Source organism: Diadema setosum, chromosome 16 (assembly GCF_964275005.1).
Source record: "Diadema setosum chromosome 16, eeDiaSeto1, whole genome shotgun sequence".
NCBI classification, from domain to species: Eukaryota; Metazoa; Echinodermata; class Echinoidea; order Diadematoida; family Diadematidae; genus Diadema; species Diadema setosum.
The window spans coordinates 2,582,455-2,603,275 of record NC_092700.1 but is presented as its reverse complement, the minus strand read 5'-3'; the positions used below and the strand labels follow the sequence as shown (position 1 = coordinate 2,603,275).

The 20,821-nt window shown below is 39.8% G+C and overlaps 1 protein-coding gene across 1 annotated transcript in view; it reads right to left on the bottom strand.

Moving 5' to 3' along the window:
* Window positions 1-1,908: 1,908 nt before the first annotated feature.
* The window catches only part of LOC140240200 (uncharacterized), a 135,380-nt gene continuing 116,467 nt past the window's right edge, over window positions 1,909-20,821 (bottom strand). Inside the window, exons 3-5 of the mRNA XM_072319995.1 lie at window positions 5,163-5,592; window positions 2,583-3,716; window positions 1,909-2,216 (exon numbers count right to left, since the gene is read on the bottom strand). Coding sequence (XP_072176096.1) covers window positions 1,909-2,216; window positions 2,583-3,716; window positions 5,163-5,592 — 1,872 coding nt within the window. The remainder of the gene's footprint in view (window positions 2,217-2,582; window positions 3,717-5,162; window positions 5,593-20,821) is intronic.

Genomic DNA, 20,821 nt, shown 5'->3' with positions numbered 1-20,821 from the left:
TGATATGTTTCCGTAATCATTTAGAATCCTCCAGTGTTAGCTAATTGAATGCACAAGAATCACTTCACAGCTTTTAGTATGGGTTAAAACCGTGGAGAGAAAAGAGAAATATAGACCTGTTGATACATGTCGTAGGAATGCAAAAAGGGAACATGACGCACTCCGTGTAAAATCAGAAAACAGAGTACATCCCCGTCAACACAGGTTTCACGTGGACAGAAGTCTGTATAGATATCTATACTTCTACGGATACAGCAAAAACGCCGATAATCGAATCGTTGAGGGTACAAACAAACTACAGGCATGTATACCTTCATTCTTTGTTTTCTGGTGTTTGCAGTTTTGTCTAACTTGTTTGTTTGGTTTCGTTTCGGTTTGTTCCATATATCTTTGACAGCATTAAAAAAAACAAAACCACTGTACAATAGTGGAACATAAATCATTTCAAGAATATTCGTGACGTGCAGCGCTGTCAAAGATAGAAAAAATAGTGCTGAAATACTTAGAATCACAAGTGTCCTTAACTAGGGATTATGCTTCAGTATTCCTGATGCCACATTCAAATATAACAGGACAGATGATAAAATAAAGAAACGAATAATATAACTATATGAACTGATGATTTGAAAATAAATGTACTTAAACAATCAATCAATAAATAAAACAACTGATTCAGCAAAAGAAATATGTCGAGTACAAAGACATCTTGATAAGATGGCCAAGAATAAGAGTGTTGAATGAAATTCGTGGAGTAGGCTGGCTGGTTGCCGGATTGTCGGATTTCTTTTTTCGTTCTTTTTTTTTTTCTTCATTAATTTTATTATGGAAGTACTGTAATAACAATGTACAAATTTCAGTTTTTTCTACCGGTGAACTACAACTCATTCCTATGCAAATTCACCTTCTGCAGCAAGATAGTTTTTTTTTTGTTTGTTTGTCTGTTTGTTTGATGGATTGTTTGTTTGTAAATATGAAAGTACTGTAATAAGACTGTGCACGTTTATGTTTTTGTATCAGTGATCTAGACCTCGCTCCTATGCAACTTCAACTTCAACTTCAACTTCAACTACTGCAGTACGCTATTTTCTAATTGACCCAATTACTTCTTACAAAGTTTGATGTACATAGCAATGCTTTTTGTTTTGTTTTGTTTTTGTTTTTTTTTCCTAAAGACAGAAATCAATCGAACAAGCATACCAACTACTCGAACTAATCAATACACGCGGCCTGTATTCTTACACTGGCCTTATGACGTATTGTAAAATAAATGTGGCGAGAATCTGCCAGTGTAATGGCATAACGGCACTCTTCCTACAAAGAGAGTACCAATGTCATAACCATAGAGTTTCCATGATCACCGCATCAACTACCCTCCCGCGCAAACATCAAATTTATGATCAGAACGTTCTCCCATTTTTCTCGAACCGCATAGAATGATATCATACTTGCTGGATAAGGTGTAGTAATTTCGTGTTATAATTTTATTGAAGGATACTGTATGATACTAACTTCGTCGGGAGAGGGGGTGGGTGCCAGGGTCTGGTCTTTCAGTGTACTTACAGTACATGATATTCGTATCTTCCTGACAATCTCCCAAAACTTTTCCGAAGTATCTCACAACTTTCGTCATTGTTCCTGTTTTGGTGGTTGTAATTATTAGTAGCATGTAGGTTATCGCACACTGCTACGATCTGACCCAAGATAGTGTAATAAGAGACCAAGCCCGAGCCTCTAGCAGTTAAACCAGCAAGCTCCAAGATATTCTGACTTCCCATCTGTTTATGTAAAAGATGTCTGGGTACCCTAAGTCATAGGTTCGGATTGAGGGTTCAGATGTATGTAAAAAGTACATTGTCTATTTATTTAATGTTGGCTTCGCATAATTGGAAAGATTTTTTAGTAGGAAGATTACCAAAGTTTTGATCCCGGCACAGACTTCTTTGGTTTGTCTCCGGACGGTTTAGGGGGCACTGCGGGAGGGGCGTTGTTCTTTTGTCCAACTTTGGAAGGCACGTTGGTACCAACTGGTCCCTTGTTCCCGAATGCTGGTTTGCATTGCTGCGTGTCAGCAGTAACGGGAATGAGCCCCTGGTTATAATCAGCTTTATTATCGCTTTCGTCAACTGGCAGTAAATGTTTTTTGACCAGACCCTGCCAGCGACTTCTGCCAGTTATGGCCAGAAATTTCTTCTCCATCTCTGACTTTCCCTTGTTCCCTTCTCCAGCGGAAGAGGTTTTTGAAGGAGGCCCACCAACTTTAGCTTTGTTCGTTTTGGAAGAGATCGCTGCGGAGTCCTTTTCATGAGGCACTTTGTTTTCACGCGTTCCTTTGTCTTTTGCATCAGTCATACATGTTTGATTTGGTTCTAATGAGCTCGGTGTCTCTTTAGTACGATTATCACGAGTCTCCCCTTGTGATTCTATGGGAATTTTACTTTGTATTGAGTTACCATTTATTTGCTTGTTACGAAGAACTTTTGGCCCGCTATCATTACTCTTGGAAATTGAAGGATCTTTTTTAAAGGTGCATGCAAATTCACTTTTCCCGAAGCGTATGGATGGAAGTTCAGTTTTCCCTTTACCTTTGCCGTGTAGTCCGGGAAATGTGGGTCTTGGACTAGAAAGTTGTGGGAAAGCAGCTTCGAGAGTGGAATTGTTTTGGCCATTTTTGTATGTTTCTGCGTCTCTAGACAAAGGTTTCTGTCCAAGGTCTGTAGGAACCCTGAGGGAAAACTCGTGATCTTTAATTCCTCCATCTCCTCCTCCAGTCCCTTGTTTAATTAGAGAAGATGGCATTGGTGGCTTTTCAACCCCTTTATCTAACAACGACTTCCGATCTTTAGGTGAAGAAAGACTACTTGGGGAGGTTTGCAGGAAAGGTGGGTTGGAGAGGTCTTCAGCGTATGGAGTGTCTGCCCTAACTAGTTCTTTAGTCTCCCTTTGTGGCACTGTGAGACTATCGGTCATATGCCCTGGGAACGACTCATTCACTACGTGGGGCATGGTCTCTAGACTCCTACTCTTAACACCTGGTTCTTGGAGAGGTTTTCTCTCCGAGACGTGAGGGGACGTCGGGGTGATGGGAGCTATCTCCTTAGCGTAATACGCACCTAGTTCTTCCTCTAGCTGGGCGATTTTCTGTTGCAGGGCCTCCAGTCTGACACGGTCGGTCTCGGCCGATGACATCGTCTCGCTGGCCGCGCTCTGCATCTGCTTCTCCAGTTCGTCCTGCAGCTGTTCGTTCTGGATCTCTAAGGTGACGATCTGTCGTCGCATGGCGTCGGCCTCGGTGTTGAGCAGCGAGACCTGCGCCCGCAGCTTCGTCTCGATGGACTTCCCGCGGTGCTTCCCGCCTCCACCGCCTCCGCCCTCGGCTATCTGCCCCAGCTTACGTAACGACTCCGCCTCCATCTGAAGCGTTCGACCCTCGTACTCACTGTCAACAAGCCGCTTCTTGAGCGCAGTGATCGTCCGTTCTGCTTGGTGTAGTTTCGCCCGAAGCTCGGGCTCGCCTCGTATATGCTCGTCGGGGTTGATGCGATACTCGGCGTCGACGTCGTCGAACATTTCGACTCTCGTCCGGAGACCTTCGTTCTCCTGCATGAGCTCGTCGATGTGACTCTGAAGAGCTTTAATCTTGGCCTCTCCTCCCTCGGACGAGCTGGACTTGGGTCCTGCCTCCTCGCCTACAGGGGCTTGGCGCGGCGGAAGCACTGCTACAAAAACAAGAAAATTGGCAATAAATTTAATGTGAGGAGGGATTAATCATTATATCATCTTTTTGATCTTATAAACTTACAGTCACCATGGAAACAGTACTAAACAGATCCATAAGAACAAGATACAAGGTGCTATCAGGTGTGAGATCCTTTCAAGTCACGATGTAGAATTTAAGAATCACAAGCTATGATCGGGAATCAAATTTTATTGTCCTACATTTTTCCTACAGGGAAAAAGATTATAGGCACTGTTTACAAGACAGTAAGATCCAGGATGACTGGCAATCAAGGTCCGCTAGAACATTTAGGAAAGCTGGTCCCTATAATTTTCATTGTCCTTTTTGACATTTCATGATAACACTAACTCCCATATTCAGTGTTGGTTTCACTGAAAATAAGACGATGAAAACAAATTTAGAGAAAGGGATGTTTTTGAGAAAGAATTAGACACGTTGTGAGAATGATGCACTGCCTAAAGTATCAAAGACAAGCACTAATTCATTGGTTTATTTCTCACAGGCCTCCAAATTTTGTCACCTCATCAGAAGATGCTGAAGGATTTTTAGTATAAGACTCCTTTACGCACACTTTGCTCACAGAATAAGCTATGGGTGTTTGCACTGTAAAGTTGAAGAATCCGTAGCTCATATTTGCTAACTGATCTTGAAGAGTTGGTTAAAAAAAAAGCAGTGTCTAAAGGAAAGGAGACAAGGAAAGGAGGTGCAGATAGGAAGGCAAAATGGGAATGGATCCGAGAATGAAGAATATACAGATGAGACAGAATTATAGAAAAAAAAGTATGAAAAAAAAAAGACCGACGTCGGTGTGGTGAAAAATGTGTTTGTTGTGTGTTTGTGTGTGTGTCGCTGTTTGTTTGTTTGTTCATTTGTTCGTTTGTTTGCTTTTGTTAACCATCTAACAAGATGGCTAGACCCATCGGCTAGCTTGTCTTACACGAGGATCAGTTTTATGTATTTGGGATAGACCACTTTCACCGGGTTATGCACCCTGCTCTTACCGATGGATTATGAATATAGCGGGATTTTTCATACGTGCGTTGGGAGGAGCGGGTTGGGAGGTTCAATTATGTTAGAAAACCGAGGAGGAGCTTAAGGAGAGTGTAAAACAAAGAAATAGAAAGACATAGAAGGCTCATACATTTCACAGAGCACACATCAAGGTGTCGCCAAACCCACGCAGCTGCCATCTTGCTCAGTATTCGATCTTTGTGAATACGTTTCATTCTTTTCTTTCTTTTTTAAACGATTGGTAGACTTAAATGCCGTGCAAATCGGCATAGGGTTCAGCAAAACTAAATAATAGCAATACTTTCATCAAAGTCGCGAAAGCAAACAGAAGACGAACGGAGGCTATGCTTAAGAACCTGTATGAGCCTTCTAGCATCTTTCTAATTCTGTAATTGTAGTGGCGTAAAAGCAATACCAGCATCATCGTCATCGGGAAGACGCTCGGAGAGTCGTGCAAGAGCGCCCTCTAGCTCCTCATTCTTCGCATCCAGCTCGACAAGTTTCCGCCTCATCACAGTCGCCTCCTGTTCGGCCAGCATGAGTTGTAAGCGAAGCTCCGCCTCCTTCTCCGAGGCCACGCCCTTGCCATTGTTGTCCGGTCGCTTGGGTTCCTCCAAGGTGCCAAAGCGCATCTTGAACCGCTCCAGCTCGAACTCGAGAGCCTCCTTCTCCTGCTCGACCTCGTTGAGATTCTTCCGGATGACGTCACTCTCCTCTTCCACGAGCTGCAGCTGGTTCTGGAGGTCGCGCTCGCGCTCCGTCGATTCCTGGAGGTCGTTGAGCAGGGCGGAGATGTCGTACTCGAACGGGGCGTCGGCCGATGCTGCCGATCGGAGCATGCGCGCCTGAGGGAATGACAAGAACTAAGTGATATAAAATTCTGCACGTTTAGGTGACAATGCCTCACGGAATGTTTCACAATTCCACTTATGATGAGGAGGTACATCATAACAGACTTAAAACAAAAATAAAAGTACGTACTTCAAAGTCTGCATCCTTTTTATTAAAAGCAAGCTGAAAAAATATAACTGTTCAAACGAGACAAAGAATTTTTATCTTTCCCAAAAGCATGATCTGACATTATCAAGGATTCAGATAGACTCGTGAATTTGTGATTGCATGAGTCCTGACGAAAGGTAAAGAGCGCCCCCAACTGACAACTTCTAACACTGCCAAGACTACCATACATTTGTCTACAGCTGAACTCCACTTGCTCTGACCACACCCGGAGCGCTGACAACGGTGTGGTTCTTAAATTAAAGATTTCAATGTTCACCTGTTGAGATCCGTGCAAACATTACATTTATGTGACCTTGTAAAAAAATGACGCCGGACGACTAATCCCTACCCTATAACAGGCGTCGAATCACATGCTGAGACAATTTAAAACCTTAATTTTTGATACAAGATGCAAAACACGAACAATAATGATGATGCTGAGCTACGGCCCATGATCAATTAGTGATGCAATGCAGACATTAAATGTGACAACTTGATGTTCTGATATGAGCAGTAATCACTGTCCATCAATATTTCTGTATGAAACAACTGAGAGTTTAATTTCGGCATAACAGGCATCTGTTATAGGGTTAGAAATGTATCGTTAACGTTTCTTGCAATGCGAAACTGCATAACAAATGAGAAGCACTGACTTCCAAAATGGACAAAAAGCGAGGATGGCGATTAGGTGAAGGCATGGGAGAAACATGAACATCCACAGAACACAGCGGCAAGAATCAATGAATCAATGACACGATATGACAGTCATGGCGTTTTGATGCACATCAAAAATACCAAAATACATCATCATCTTCATCACAATCCCAATGTGTTTGAGCGCCTTACAGTAAAAAACAAAACAAAACAAAGGAAAAAAAAAGAGAAAAAAAAAAAACCAACAACAAGCAAACAAAAGACTGAGCGCCTAAAAGTGTACCGTATTTTTTCTGGACATTGAAAAACAAAATCGCACATGACTTCACCGTTGCGCTGGTTTTCTCGTCTGTAGCTCAAAATAATCATAAAACTTTCTTTTTAACCATCTTTGTTTAAAGCATGATGACATGGGGTAATGTCGGTGATATTTGCAGCTCAGCTCTTTCCCAACGAGAGAAGATTTTTTTTGTTTCTTTCTCTTACTTCCTGATGTTTTTGTATGATATCCTCAATGATGACATCCACTCGCTATTATTGACATTTGCCAAATCGTAGATGGCGCTTTGTATCTTTCGCAGAAAGAGTTACTTTCTTTTTGAACTGCGATCTTACAAAGAATATTGAACGAATCAATCATTGGCATATTTCCTAACTCTAATTCAGTGATCATTCACATGAAATTTCTTTTTCTCAATACTCAGATTTTTATTTCCACGACTTGTGAATAATATAGCGACAAAAAGCGCAGGGGGGGGGGATCTATACAAGTGTTAGGAAAAGTGGTTATTAAATTTCATAACTGCAAGAAAAACACTTACAGTAATTTTTTTCAAGACGAAAATAACTTTACATAACGCGATTAGAAATTAGACCCAAATTCTTACTTCATTGTATGAAAGAAAAAAATTCTAGGATGTTTTCTTGTTCTCGTTTAGCAGCCATTCCGGACAAAGTCAGTTGCCTTCACATTTGGCTAAATACTGCCGCGTGGATTTGAAAAGAACGGGGGAGACGTTGAAATCATTTGCATCTAACAAAGGACAAAAAGATGTCATCACATAAATCAAATCGAAGTGATAACAGGGACTATTCTTCGGTTGAGGTATTGTTTGTTTTGTGGTAGTAAACCTAGGACTAGTTGGTTTCTCTGTAGTTTCTCTGTCGTAGTTTGTGCCTCATACGGTTCCACTGAGGTGTGTTTTTCTTCTACTTCTTCTTCTTCTTCTTCTTCTTTACTGACCAGCGTGCTGAGGGTACCACACCGGCTAATGGCATAAAATTACAAACAGGTAAATACAGTTTCGTTTTCTGACGAATTTTGCAGAGTTCATTGAATTTTGTCATTTCATAATTATCGCCCTCCATCCAGTTTGTAAATGCACTTACACTTAATATATGAGAATACTGTCACATTTTGGGCAAAGGCATATCTGTTGTCATGACTGTAGTCTAAGCCAAACATACAATTACATATTATGATCAATAATCGGATTACGTCTGGAATACGATATAGGCTACTGCAGTACAAAATGGCGACAAGGATGATTATTGTAACCAATGGTCATACTGTAAATTCAGTGGTTCAGTTATATACAATTTTTCTTGTCAGTGATGTTAGTAAGAAAACAATAAGTCAATGGCATTTAAATAGGCATAGAGATTGAATAATATAAGTTGAGCATCATCCAATGGCAATTATTTAACTGTATAAACAAATAAATAGCACCACTAAAAGAGATGCCGAGTGAAAATTTTCAACTATAGTATTCGATATTCTCGCATTTAGAAAATTTGTTAACTGCCCCGGCGTGACCATGTATTCATGAACACTCAAAGCACTCCTTTCTTCTGTTGCCATCATGTTCTGCATGCATTCCCCTCGAGGAATATGACCACATTTTCGGGGAAAAAATCACAGAGAGTTTCGATACAAAGTTCAGATGCAGCTTCGTAAAGACCATTATTTTATCGACGTCCACATCGCGTTCGATGATACCATACGTATACTGCCAGCCCTACTGAAAAGAACACAGTGTCCCACAGTGTATTCATATAGTCGACTATGTGAAAACGCTCGAATTTAACAGTGTGAAGATGACTTCACACTGTGATGAGGTTTTCACACAGTGTTTACATAGTAATGCTTTGTTTCACACTGTAAATTGATGACTCACATTGTGTTCACATTGTTAAAACGCTCGAATTATTAACAGACTGAGTGTGAAGAGATTTTACACAGTGTTCACACTGTGTTTCACACTGTGTTTCTCACACTGTGGGACACTTTGTTCTCTCCAGCAGGGAGTAGCCACAAATAATCCTTTATTCCACCACCCTATATAGCCCCCCCCCCCCCACCTCTCCCCCACCCCATCCCGGCTCCCGTGGGTGAGACAGTGACTGAGCATTAGAGCATGACCAGCAAGCAAAGGGATGCATTAACAAGGGAGAGTAGACCATCGATTTCATGCATTATAGAAAAGGAGTTACCTTTCACTGTCAGAAACGTCTCTTTTCTTTCCCAATAAAGGGTTATTAAATCTCACACGACCAAAGAAATGCCATCGCATTTAACATCAGTTGGGATTCGTCAGTTATGTAAGCTATTTTCCATTAACTGAATGTGGATCAAAAGCTACATTAACAATTATTGTTTTGAACTCGTCCCTACAGTCCCTTTCGTATGTTCCGGCTGTCTTTTCATGTACACTCAAAAATTCTTTCTCAAACAGTATTAGTAGCAAGACGGACCTTCACAATGTTCTGTCATATCATCATACCATTGTCCAACAAACAAGTCCTTTGTGGATTGTTTCATGCTGTTTACGAAGCAGACTGCAAGTTCCAACATTTTATAAAAATCACTGCATAAGAATAATTAGAAATAATAATATGCTTATTGTTGTTATTTACTTATACTTATCCTCGTCATCTTAAACATCATCTTCATAATTATTAGTACTATCGGTAATAGCATTAACATTGTCATTGTTGTATATAATCAATCATTTGCATTTTGCTCTCATTATTCTCATCTTCTGTTCATCAAACTTAGCATTGGTTATTTCTTATTTCATTTCTAAAATGCTTCATTCATTACCTCTGTCAGCAGAAAGTTGATCGTAGCATTTCATGCTAATTTTGTTTTCTTACGTTTCAAGATCTTTTTAGAACAACGCTTTCAATTTAGTCATTTAACCATCTTTCTTGTTCTAAAGAATCTTTACCAAACATGCCCAAAGACCCTTATGGGACACGACTATCAGAACACTATCTGTTCTGGACAATTCAATCCAATCACCTAGTGAAACATGATTGATGTATACGGCGAATGTGAATTGCACAATTTCAAACGTCTAGCGTTGTTCTTGGTCATACTGTTGAGTGGAACCGATGTAAAAAAAAACTCGTTTGAATATCTCCTACTGACTCTGCATACTTGTAATTCCAAATCACATCGTCTCCACATCGCATTTCGATAATTCATGATTAAATGAAGAAAACTAAAGATTAATCTACAGATGAACTACCCGTGTCTATGTTGTCACGAAGTTATGCAATAGATACACCCAACGTTAGTGTGGTGTTAGGAAGTCGTCCGTTCCTTGTAGTATAACGTATAATCAAAGGTTAGCTGGACATGCCAAATGTTAGTTGCCGAACAGAGCACTCAAAACTGTTAAGTCTCGTGTACAGATGATGACGTCACCCAATGATAGGGAGAGTGGTACACTGCTTCACTCCTTAAGACAACCATCGTGACAGGTCGTGTAATGGGTTACTGCTAACATGATTTTGTCCATACAAGCTAATGGGCAACATGGGATGAAAAAGGGGTCACAGTCTCTAAAAAATGACTACATGGTAACGCGCATGCTCAGACTGTTATCTCCATGATTGCCGGCATGCATTGACCAACCTTCTCTTTTATTTCCTGACTTTTCTCGTCGGATTCTTGCGCTAATTTGCGCTGCAGGAAATCCACCTTGAGGGAAAAATAATGAAACGAAATAGAAAAGAATACATCATACAGCTCAACAAACAACAACAACCAAGAAAGACAAAGAAAGACGTAAACGTAAATACTCCGACAAGTCATGCATTACTAGAAAGGGGTGAAAAGGTGAACGCGTGGAGAGGTTAACGAACTGTTCCTCATTTGAATGACAAGTTGAAAGGGAGTGAATACTGGAGACGAAGTAATTATTTGTCACAGAAACAAATCACCATCGTCAATGTAACACCACAGAGTGTAATTTGTGAGTGAAATATTGCACAGTTTTCAAGTTTTCAGCAGTTGAATGAGGTATGTTTTATTCTAATCATCCTCTGTCACACATGCAGGCCTACAGAGTCGGAACGAATTCTGAACTTCACACCTTTATCACTGAACAAAACTGGCTTACGAGCCTTAAGACTTGTAATGGCATGAAGACACACAAAGCGTAACGACAATTGAAAAAAAAAATAGCGGAATATTGATTTTTTTTTTCAAGGAAAAAAAAAAGATGAAATGAAGCAAATGACAACGAATGGGGCTGATTTGACGACTTCGCTCGGCAAGTGCTAATCACGTTTAGGTACACAGCTGGGACATAACACTTTTGTAACATCTTAACGAAAGCACGTGAGAACGATGAAGTTCAGAGTTATACACAATATCTTCTGAGAAAAGGACGAAATAAAGCATAAAAATAACAATAAAAAAGAACGTGTGCATTGCCTCTGACAATATTTGATATGTCCACTGATGAACACACAGACAGACATTATGATGATAACACAACTATTGCAAATCTGCGTTCAAACTGGATAACTAAATTTCATATTTTTGCAAAAAAAGTTGAACAATAAAATGTGAATAAGAAAAAGAGCCATAAATCGTTGAAAATGGTTTCGTATGACGGTGGAAATGGATTATGATTTGCTGTATAATTCAGGTAAAACTGTGTGTGCTCTGAATGCCGATTGACTGAGAAAACTCCATAGCGTTGTACACATTGGTCAAAATCCCTGCCACATAAAGGGTTAAGCAGCTAGTGCAGCGGAAAGCGTGAAAATCCAGGCAAACTTGCGCCAAACCAATATCCATTACTCCTGGAAATCATTGCGCGTTATGATCTCCATAATGATTAACGTACACATTGAACAGACATCACTTTGAACAACGAAAAATACCGTAATATACAAGGGTAATATGAACCATTTGGTCAAAGCCAAATAATGACTCAAATAGCGTTGTCTTTTATGTGCAATACATTACAAAAACAAATGGCATAAAGCAACTGAAAAGAAACGAATCACTTTTCCAAAGTACAACGCCGACATGTACTGATAAACGGTTAACACCATTACTACTACGACAATAATCATATTGCGTTATTGCAAATCTTCTCAAAACTAAGCAACGCCAAACTAAACATATGGCTTGAAGTTGCTACTGTCTGAAATATATCGACAATATCTAAAGCAGTCAGACACTCTTTTCCGATGGTTCCTATTTTGTAACGTTATGAGACGCTTGACATATTGCTTGATCACATAGGCAGATTCTCTTTCTATCGGCATTATTTTTACTGGTTCATGGATCAAACCAACTGAAATTAAGCATTTCGTGCCTAAGAGCCTTCTATGAGTCGCACATTGGTTAGTTCTTGCATTACACATTGAATAGAAATACGGAATTACGTAACTAGTAACATCGACGAGTGCAAGTGGTATTTGAACAAAAGTGAATTTTGGTGCGGTCACATGTTTGAGCTGATGCTCACAGTCACATAATATTGAACTGGTGCTCACTGCCACAAGACTATTGACAAGCGGAGGGGAAAAAAATGAGCGATGGGCGAAAGCACCAAAAAAAAAAACGCAATAAAAAAAATCTAAAAAGTAAGCATGACGTCATGTAGTGATGGCATGATTACATTAAGTGCACTTCACTGGACACTAGTGAGCAACGTGAAACACTTCCAGACACAACTTTCATGAGAAACGGCCACAAAGTCACATGTCATTGTTCTTGCAATTATCGTGTTTGCAAAAATAATCATGTAAGTATGATTGAAGGAGCAAAACATCTTCTTCTTAGGAAAACCAAATCTTTCTTCAAACACAAAAGGGAATTGAGAAAAAAAAATAAGCGTTTAAGCTAAGAGAAATGCCATACGAATAATTGGAGAATTTTGAAAAATGAAATGACAACTGCTCCAGCATTGTACACATTTGCGAAACTCTTGCAATAACGAAAATCATCAATACACTGTTCTTAATCCATGTCTTCGGACAATGGTCCAAGCTGTTTCTGTAATTTAGTTACCCCTATTCTGGGCAGCCACGTAGCCTGTGATCTCAAGAACATTTTTTTTTTTTTTTTTTACTTCGCGCTACGATATGGGTTTTTCTTTTACGATGAAACTGCACTGCTTGCTTACTGTTTGCTTCAAACACATATCTAAGACAATGATACAGAATTTGAATAAGAGTTGAACTCACTTCGCTCCTATGCAGCTACGAAATAGAAGGTTAAAAGCGAAGAAGAAAATACAATCAATTCAGAGTGATGATCGTATTCAAAGAATACGTATATGATTAATGCATTTGCAGTGTCGTATACACACCAAAACAATGATAGTGTTATTTTTTTTTAAATCAACACTAAGAAGAAAAAGTCAATTGATATGACTTCAAACCGTTATCATATCTATACCTTTATTTAACGTTACCTTGATGAATCAGAATTTACACCAATTGAATAACATTGTATTACAAACTTTTTAAGAGAAAACATTAAAAGAGTCACAGGCTTTACAGAGAGAAATAATCACGTAGCAAAGCCATACATTATGACAAAAATTCAATGTATGAAAAGACCACAAGTATTGAATCTATGAGGTGGTAAAGATGTATCCATAATGTTAGGGAGGTCTGTATTCATGTTGGAGTGCTCTCATGCAACCAATCGTAAAACCGTGGGGTCCATAACTCAGAAGATTGTGCTTCCTCGATTGCACGTATGTCACGACTTCATGCTTATGACAATTAGTAAACATGGCAAAGGGTAACAGTCGAGTAGACGTGACTAAATGAGTACTGCGTGGCAGGTCCATCATGGGGTAAGAGTGGCAGGCGATTTGACTCCATTGTAAGAGAGAAAGAACATCGCGAGCCGAGCGGTGTGCCAAGTGTAAATAAAATGAAAACAGCGCCAGCTGTGGTCAACTGCCGCGAGTACTCAAAGAAGACCAGATCAAAAATACATGGAGCATTTTGCTCTCGCTGGTCCCTTGAGTGTATCCACTCACAAAATAAAGGTTTGATGATGTATACATAAAGTAATCTTACTTTTGAGTTCATCAGAAATTAATGTTGATACCACTGTGAGCATGCAAAGAGAAATCTTGCGTCTACACAAGGCTCGAAGGTAATGAAGCAAAGTGTTGATCATTACTTGTACACGTACATACCGTGTAAGATGTGCTGCTTGATTCGCCCTCACACATTGTCCCGGCCTCAGAAATTGTTCGTATGCACGGGATTTCCACGTGATGAATTTAGACTAGTTATGCTTTCTCCACACTAGTTACCAGTCATTCTTGCAACTGAAACATCTTCGCCAAATTGAGCGAGTAACTACAAATAGACTATTGAAATCGATATTAGTTTAGTCCCCCCCCCCCCCCCCGAAAAAAAAGGGAATTTGCAACGTACCCGTTGGAAGGGGGGGGGGGGGGGTGGAGTGACATATTCACCAAAAATAACGTCTCGTTATCAGATGGTTTATTTCAGATTTAATAAAAATTTATGACTACCATTTTCGGAGTTGTCACTCAATTCGTAATACGACATAATCTACGACGGAAGACAAATTTTGTGACGTTTCTAGAATACTGTGGTGGTCGTATACATTACGGCATGATCTGCGTGGCAAGGATCGTGTAACACACGCTTAATGTAATGTGCACTTTGCGACGCCTCGTTTGTTACGAAATTGATACGCGACAAGGAGGGTCTGCAGACGTAATCCTTAATGAAAGAGCACTTAGTGGGACTACACCTCCTGTAGAGTCCGTCGGTTCTCTAATACTTCTGCTCCGGGACAGTCCGGTGGAGATTTGTCGAAGTGGCAAATCTGATAACTTCTGGGAAAATGGAAGGACAAAATCATCACCGCGTATTGGATAAAGACACTCGTGCCGCACCGGAGGCAGAGGAATAGATAGCATTCCCAATTCAGTCACTCGTGGTTGCACTTTCATCTGAAAATTTGCAGAATTTGAATTATTTTGACAGCTTGTGCACATTGTACCAGAGAGTACGTGTGACAGCGAGACTAGCTCATTTACTATGATGTTGGGTTTTTGTGTTGTTGTTTTTTGTTTTGTTTTGATTTTGTAAATAAAGTGAATATAATATCGATATGACATAGAAGCTCTACAGAAGCAATACAAGGACCTAAATTAATGATATAGACCGGCTCATCCTCATGGGATTTACCTGGGAATGGTAGCCGAGATTTTCCAGGAAAACTCTCTTTACACTGATCGAAATATTTCTCTCATCGTTGATATTACTTCGTCTTGAATCCACTACTGTGAGAGAATGATACCGCGTTTCGTTTTGTTTTTGCATAAATGCCTAAGATATTCACTGATCCTTCCCTTTTAATAGTGTAAAATGCCCCTGCCTTGTCTCATTCAATGTGATATGAGCGGCGTCTCGTGGGACACAACTCTTTCGTTGATTACAGGAAATTCTTATCACGAGACTGCATCGATTTCATCCGTGGTTATAGTCAGGTGCTTAAATCGGGTAAGTAGAACATGTCCATCCCTAAGAGAAAAAACGCCCTTCCATTGCTCCGAAATGGACGTTGTCTGGATGCGATTCGATCTATAAATGTGAAACTCCCACGGGATTTGTACTTTCCTCCGTGTTTATGAGACAATGTGTGTTTATCCGTCACTAAAACACCGACGGACCCTTCACATAGACAGCAAGAAAGATGGGGACAGAGAAGGGGGAGAACGAGCGGAAGAGAAAGGAGGAGGAGGGGAGACCGACAGCACAAAACGATCAACCAGTGCGCTTGTCAAAATGTATGCCTGTGCAACATAATAATACCAGGAATTTGTAACTTACGAGCTGCTACTATTTTACACCGAGAAGAATTTTGGCTGATCATGCGTGCCTAGCATGATCATTACAATGTGATAGACAATTTCATTGTGTGTAATATGCCACGAGGGTGGGGGAGGAGGTAATTAGCATCCATTACCATTGCTTACGTGCACAGTTTGTCTATTACGCATCGACGTAATAGCAAAGAAACCATTTCCACGTAAATAAAGTCGCATTCTGCATGCCAACCAGGGCGTTAAATTACACGGATAATTATCACATCATTTATTTTGAATTTAATTTACTCGAAGGGTATGATCGTCAATCAAAATGGAAACATGCTGATAAATATGCAACAGTTGCACTGGAAGTGAGAAAAGAAGAAAAGAAGTATATAGTGTCGTTTCAGTATATTTGTTGCAGACTACCGTTCCGACAGGAGGTCGCGGACATTCGACATTTCGCAGTCCCACACGAGCAATTATAACCCGCGGGAGGAAGAACAGACACACGCTTCCGTTCCGGGTGCAGCGTTACATTTAATTCAATTGACCAGGAGGAGGTGACAAAGAGAATGTTCCGAGAATGTGGGTCAAGTCAATTATGCGAGCAGGTGAGTTTGCAGAGACACATCGCCGATATTTTCCTCGCGGCTAGAGAGAGGCAATCAAACGCCCCCGCAATGGGAATGGTCGTGTCCACATCAGACTGTACAAACACTAGTGTGGAGGTAGGAGTCCAGATATTACAATTACCACGAGCATGAACTCAAACTGTCTCTCATCACCCTTATGCCAATCTTGCTACTAGTCTTCATCAACTGTTGCTATCACCCAATACCATACCTTTGCCTACCATAAGGACGGTAGCATCTGCAACAGTTACCAAAGACTCATCGCAATGTTCGTCCGGGTGTCGTCATTCCTATAACACATTCGCTTCTTATCAATTATTTGAGTAATGTGTTGCGTTTGTGTTAGTGACTGTACTATGATTATACTGTTGTACGACCCAATTGAATAAACTAATGTTTTCACTGTCTTCCGCTGCAGAATTGCATTACATGAAAGAAGTTATGCAATACATGAGCGCAACTACGTGTCAGCGGTATAATGTCAGAGTTGTCTACCAACACTGTCATAGTGCGTGTGTAGGGGGGGGGGGGGGTGGCTGGAATTGCTAAGAATAATATGTATGAAACTGCTCATATTATGCGTGGGATGAAATCTGATATTTCAATTACATCCAACAGTCATCAAGATACACATATTTAACTAAACCTGTCACGTGACTAAATAGCGACGGAAACTATGTTGATATCTACCAAAGATTGATGCACAAGGTTACTAAGCAGGTGAAAAACGATTTTGTAAAGCTACATTTGCTGACATGCTTATTTCCTATACACATCATGACGACATTATTATTTATGATTAGTCTAAAAATTAAGGCATTACGGTATGAGTGATATTATGTAGGCAATACGGTCTGGACACAAGATATGAAGAGTTTGTTTGCAAAAACCGATAAGTCCATTTTTGAAGATTTTGAAGTATGGTCTCTGTCATAAAGTACAAAATAATACCTTTTAAATGATATATTGGTCACTACACATAAAGGTACATTTTTGAAGTTATCGTCAAAAGAAGCAACAATTTTCTAATTATTCTCTTTATTTTTCTTGACCTTTAATCGCAAATATCTCTATTTGGGAAATATGGACTTATCGGTTTTTGCAAACAAACTCTTCATATAGAAATCATACATAGATATGATAGATAAATGTATATGGTCACTCTTTGAATTTTTTTTTTCTGTCATTTTCAAAGTAGAGCACAATGAACAGAAAAAAGGCAAGTCATTATGAAAGTCTTTCGCCTCCGACACGCGCCAATCTATCAGTATCCTTGAACTCTATATGAGATCTTTCGAATCACGTCAACGCCTATCCTTCACGTCAACACCTGGCCTACCAGAGGATCGACGCACGATCTCCCGGGGAAGTCAGCGGGGAGCGACAGGTTACTATAGCCATCCTATCTACCGTGATCTTGCTATATCCATCAGATAGTTACTTATGCTAATTGCTCGGTCAAAACCGGACAGGGGGTCGCTAGACAGAGTGTTGAGAAGATCACGAGGATGATTTCAACCCCATGGTCTACCACAGAGAGCGGTTTCTGCCAGTCTGGTACATTAATACGGGATATGTTTCGACTGATGCTTGTCGATCAACTGTGTACTATTTTTTTTTTTTTTAGATACATGCTTCTCGGACTTAGAATATTCATGATGTAGTAACGATAGTAGAAAAACCTGGAGACAAATATGACTATCATTACTATGCTTATACTTCTTCCTCTTCTTCTTCTTTCCTTCTTCTTCTTCTTATTATTATTATCATTATCATGCTTAGTATTATTATCATGACTATTATTATTATTATTATTATTATTATTATTATTATTATTATTATTATTATTGTTATTATTATTATTACTATTATTATTATTATCGTTATGATTCTTACTATCATCATCATTACTATTAGCAGTAGTAGTAGTAGAAGTAGTAAATATGTTGTTTTCATTTTTACCATTCTTATTATTGTAATCATCATCATCACCATCATAACCTAACAGTGTAGTAGGAGAATTAGCAGCATATTAACAAAGGGAGACGAGGTGGGGGGGGGGGGGGGAAGACGAAGAAAACAGCACACAAAAGATGCAAAATTGAGTCAACTGTATTTCCATTGGCGATTCCTGAGTTTAACTTGCTTTAATTTCACTGCAATACTGTAAAGGATTAGACTGGATTGATAGCAGCTAATGAGACAATGCAAACTTCATGTGAAGGGATAGTTGCAACGCAGTGTAAATTATCTATGTGAGTGGGTAATCTTGCTTCAGATAAGTGAGATTGTAAGGTCTTGATAGATGATTATCAGTACATCTCATCCTATATCATCGTCATCATCCTCTTTTTCTTCTCATTCGTCTTCTTATTCTTACTCCACGTATGACAAAATGGGCTTGGTGGATGCCGTTGGTACCACAAGGGGTCGGTATCATTTCGCTCATTGTCTGGTGTGAATATGTATAATGGCCAGGGGTACATCACTTCATCGAGTTTATTAGGACGTTGCTCCTTACAAAGACGTGACAGCAGTGAAGTGGTTGTAAGTGCGTACGTCGTGACTCGCTCACAACCACGTCCTCCATTCTAAAGGTCCTGTTTACCTTTGGGAGCAGTGATTTTAAAGATGTTCAAGATATCACATTTGATGCATATGTGTAGGTCAGTTGTATCACAAAACATCCTACCATATAGAATTTTTGCAATAAAGCCTAAAACATAAATATCACTATTGTTCTCATTAAACCATAGCTGTAGACGGTTTAGCCTGGAAACATTTTTATTGTAGCTATTGTTCACATTTTTTATATTTAACAATATTTAACATCGATTATACTGCCTCAAATTTTTACATTGGTTGTTTCTACCCCTAACTCACATGTTAGAACTATTTTGAAGCACTAGTGCTGGATTTTTGTTTCATCTTCAAATGGTAAATATGACTTTAATGTTCTATCCGACGTGTTCGAGGAATAGAGTGTTTTGCCTCTAACTATAGAGGGGGCGGCATGATTACACTACAACTTACACTACACAGCTAGACTCTCTGGGAAGTGAACACGAGCCAGTGAGTCTAGCTGAGCATCTACTGATGAACAACATCTACTGATCGACTTTCATTTCCTACTCCGCGTATCTTACTCGGAGTGGGGACATACACTCAAGTCACTTGGGCCTTACATCGTCCGGCTGACTAACAGTAGTCCCATGCCATTAGATTTGAGTAAGGTTTAGTGACATTTGGTCTTCTCCAATTCCTAGTCTCGTAGAGCATGTCTGAGACCGGTTCATTTCCTCTATTCTTGATTGTAACCCAGATCGAAATGCTAAACACACGTCTTAGTTTTCATTGCTAGTCAAAATTTTCACTGCTGCAATGAACCCTCGGTTGTCAAAGCAGTTACTTACTGCTTGAAACAGTTGCCTGCAGGCAGCCGGAGCCATGCAGCTATATGAACCAGCCTTCATTGTGCATAACTATTACAGTATCAATGCCGCAAAATTAATCTCGAGAAAAGACGCATGTATTTCTTTTAAGTAAACTGTTAAAACGTTAGATTCAAATACAGTCCTACATTTTCTATCTGGTGTATATATCTTCTTTCGCCATTGAAATAACATTTTTCTGATCACATTCAAAAGTGTCGACTAATCGTTATAATTCGACTATAATGCGTTTTCTAGAGGGACGGAAAGAGGGAGACGGAGAGGGAAAAAGTGAGAGAGAGAGAGAGAAAAAAAAAAAAGAGAAAGAGGGGAATATAGAAGAGACGGATCGCCCTAAACCTATCGGACATGCGCACTGACGTGTTACTTTTCTCATCTTGAGTCTCCATAGGCCTGTGAGGTGTCAGTCGACGTGCGCGCACCTGTGCCAAAGTGTCGACATCTTTTAAAGTCAATTGCAGGACGCTGGTGTCACTTTCGCTCACTTGACGTGTCAACAGTAAGTGTTTCCGTAACCATGGTGACCTAGTGGTTTCTTCTCTCTCCCCTCATCTCATCTCTTCTCTTCTTTTCTCTCTTTGCTCTTCTTTATTCTTGTCTGTTCTTCTCTTTTCTCTTCTCTCATCTTTTCACAACTTGGCAGACGCGACAAAGTCATATTTAGCACATGAGTCCAAAATACTTCTTTTGGCAGGGTTTTATTCTCGAAATGTTATTGATCGTTTTCATGGGCTCATCATTATCAGACAGACAAGTATGTCATGTTTGGGATATTTTAGATGATTTTATGGCTGGTAGCAAACTTGGCACCATGAACGTCCTACATTAATGAACAACTTTTGGTCTTAACTACACAGGGTGCCTCCTGGGTCAACTAGCTTTGACTTCTATAAGGTACATAGACCTACTGGTGATAGTTATGATAACAGTAGTGACAATAATTTGGTTTGAACACAACACAAGGGCGGCTGAGAAGTCGCAAACTGCTCTCGAGGATGCTGCGTTAATTATATCTATGACGTGATCATTAACTTTGCAATGTGTCAAAAAATGAACATCGTTAGCAGTGACTAAAGTGCAATGCATTCTGTTACTCTCCTTATTCTATTTCATGCTGCCAAGATTATCATGTGTATCTACGCCCTACCAAGTCACAAGGGGCCTATAGTGTTTCGCAGAAGTATTACTGAAATTTATTCATTAAAATATCTTCAT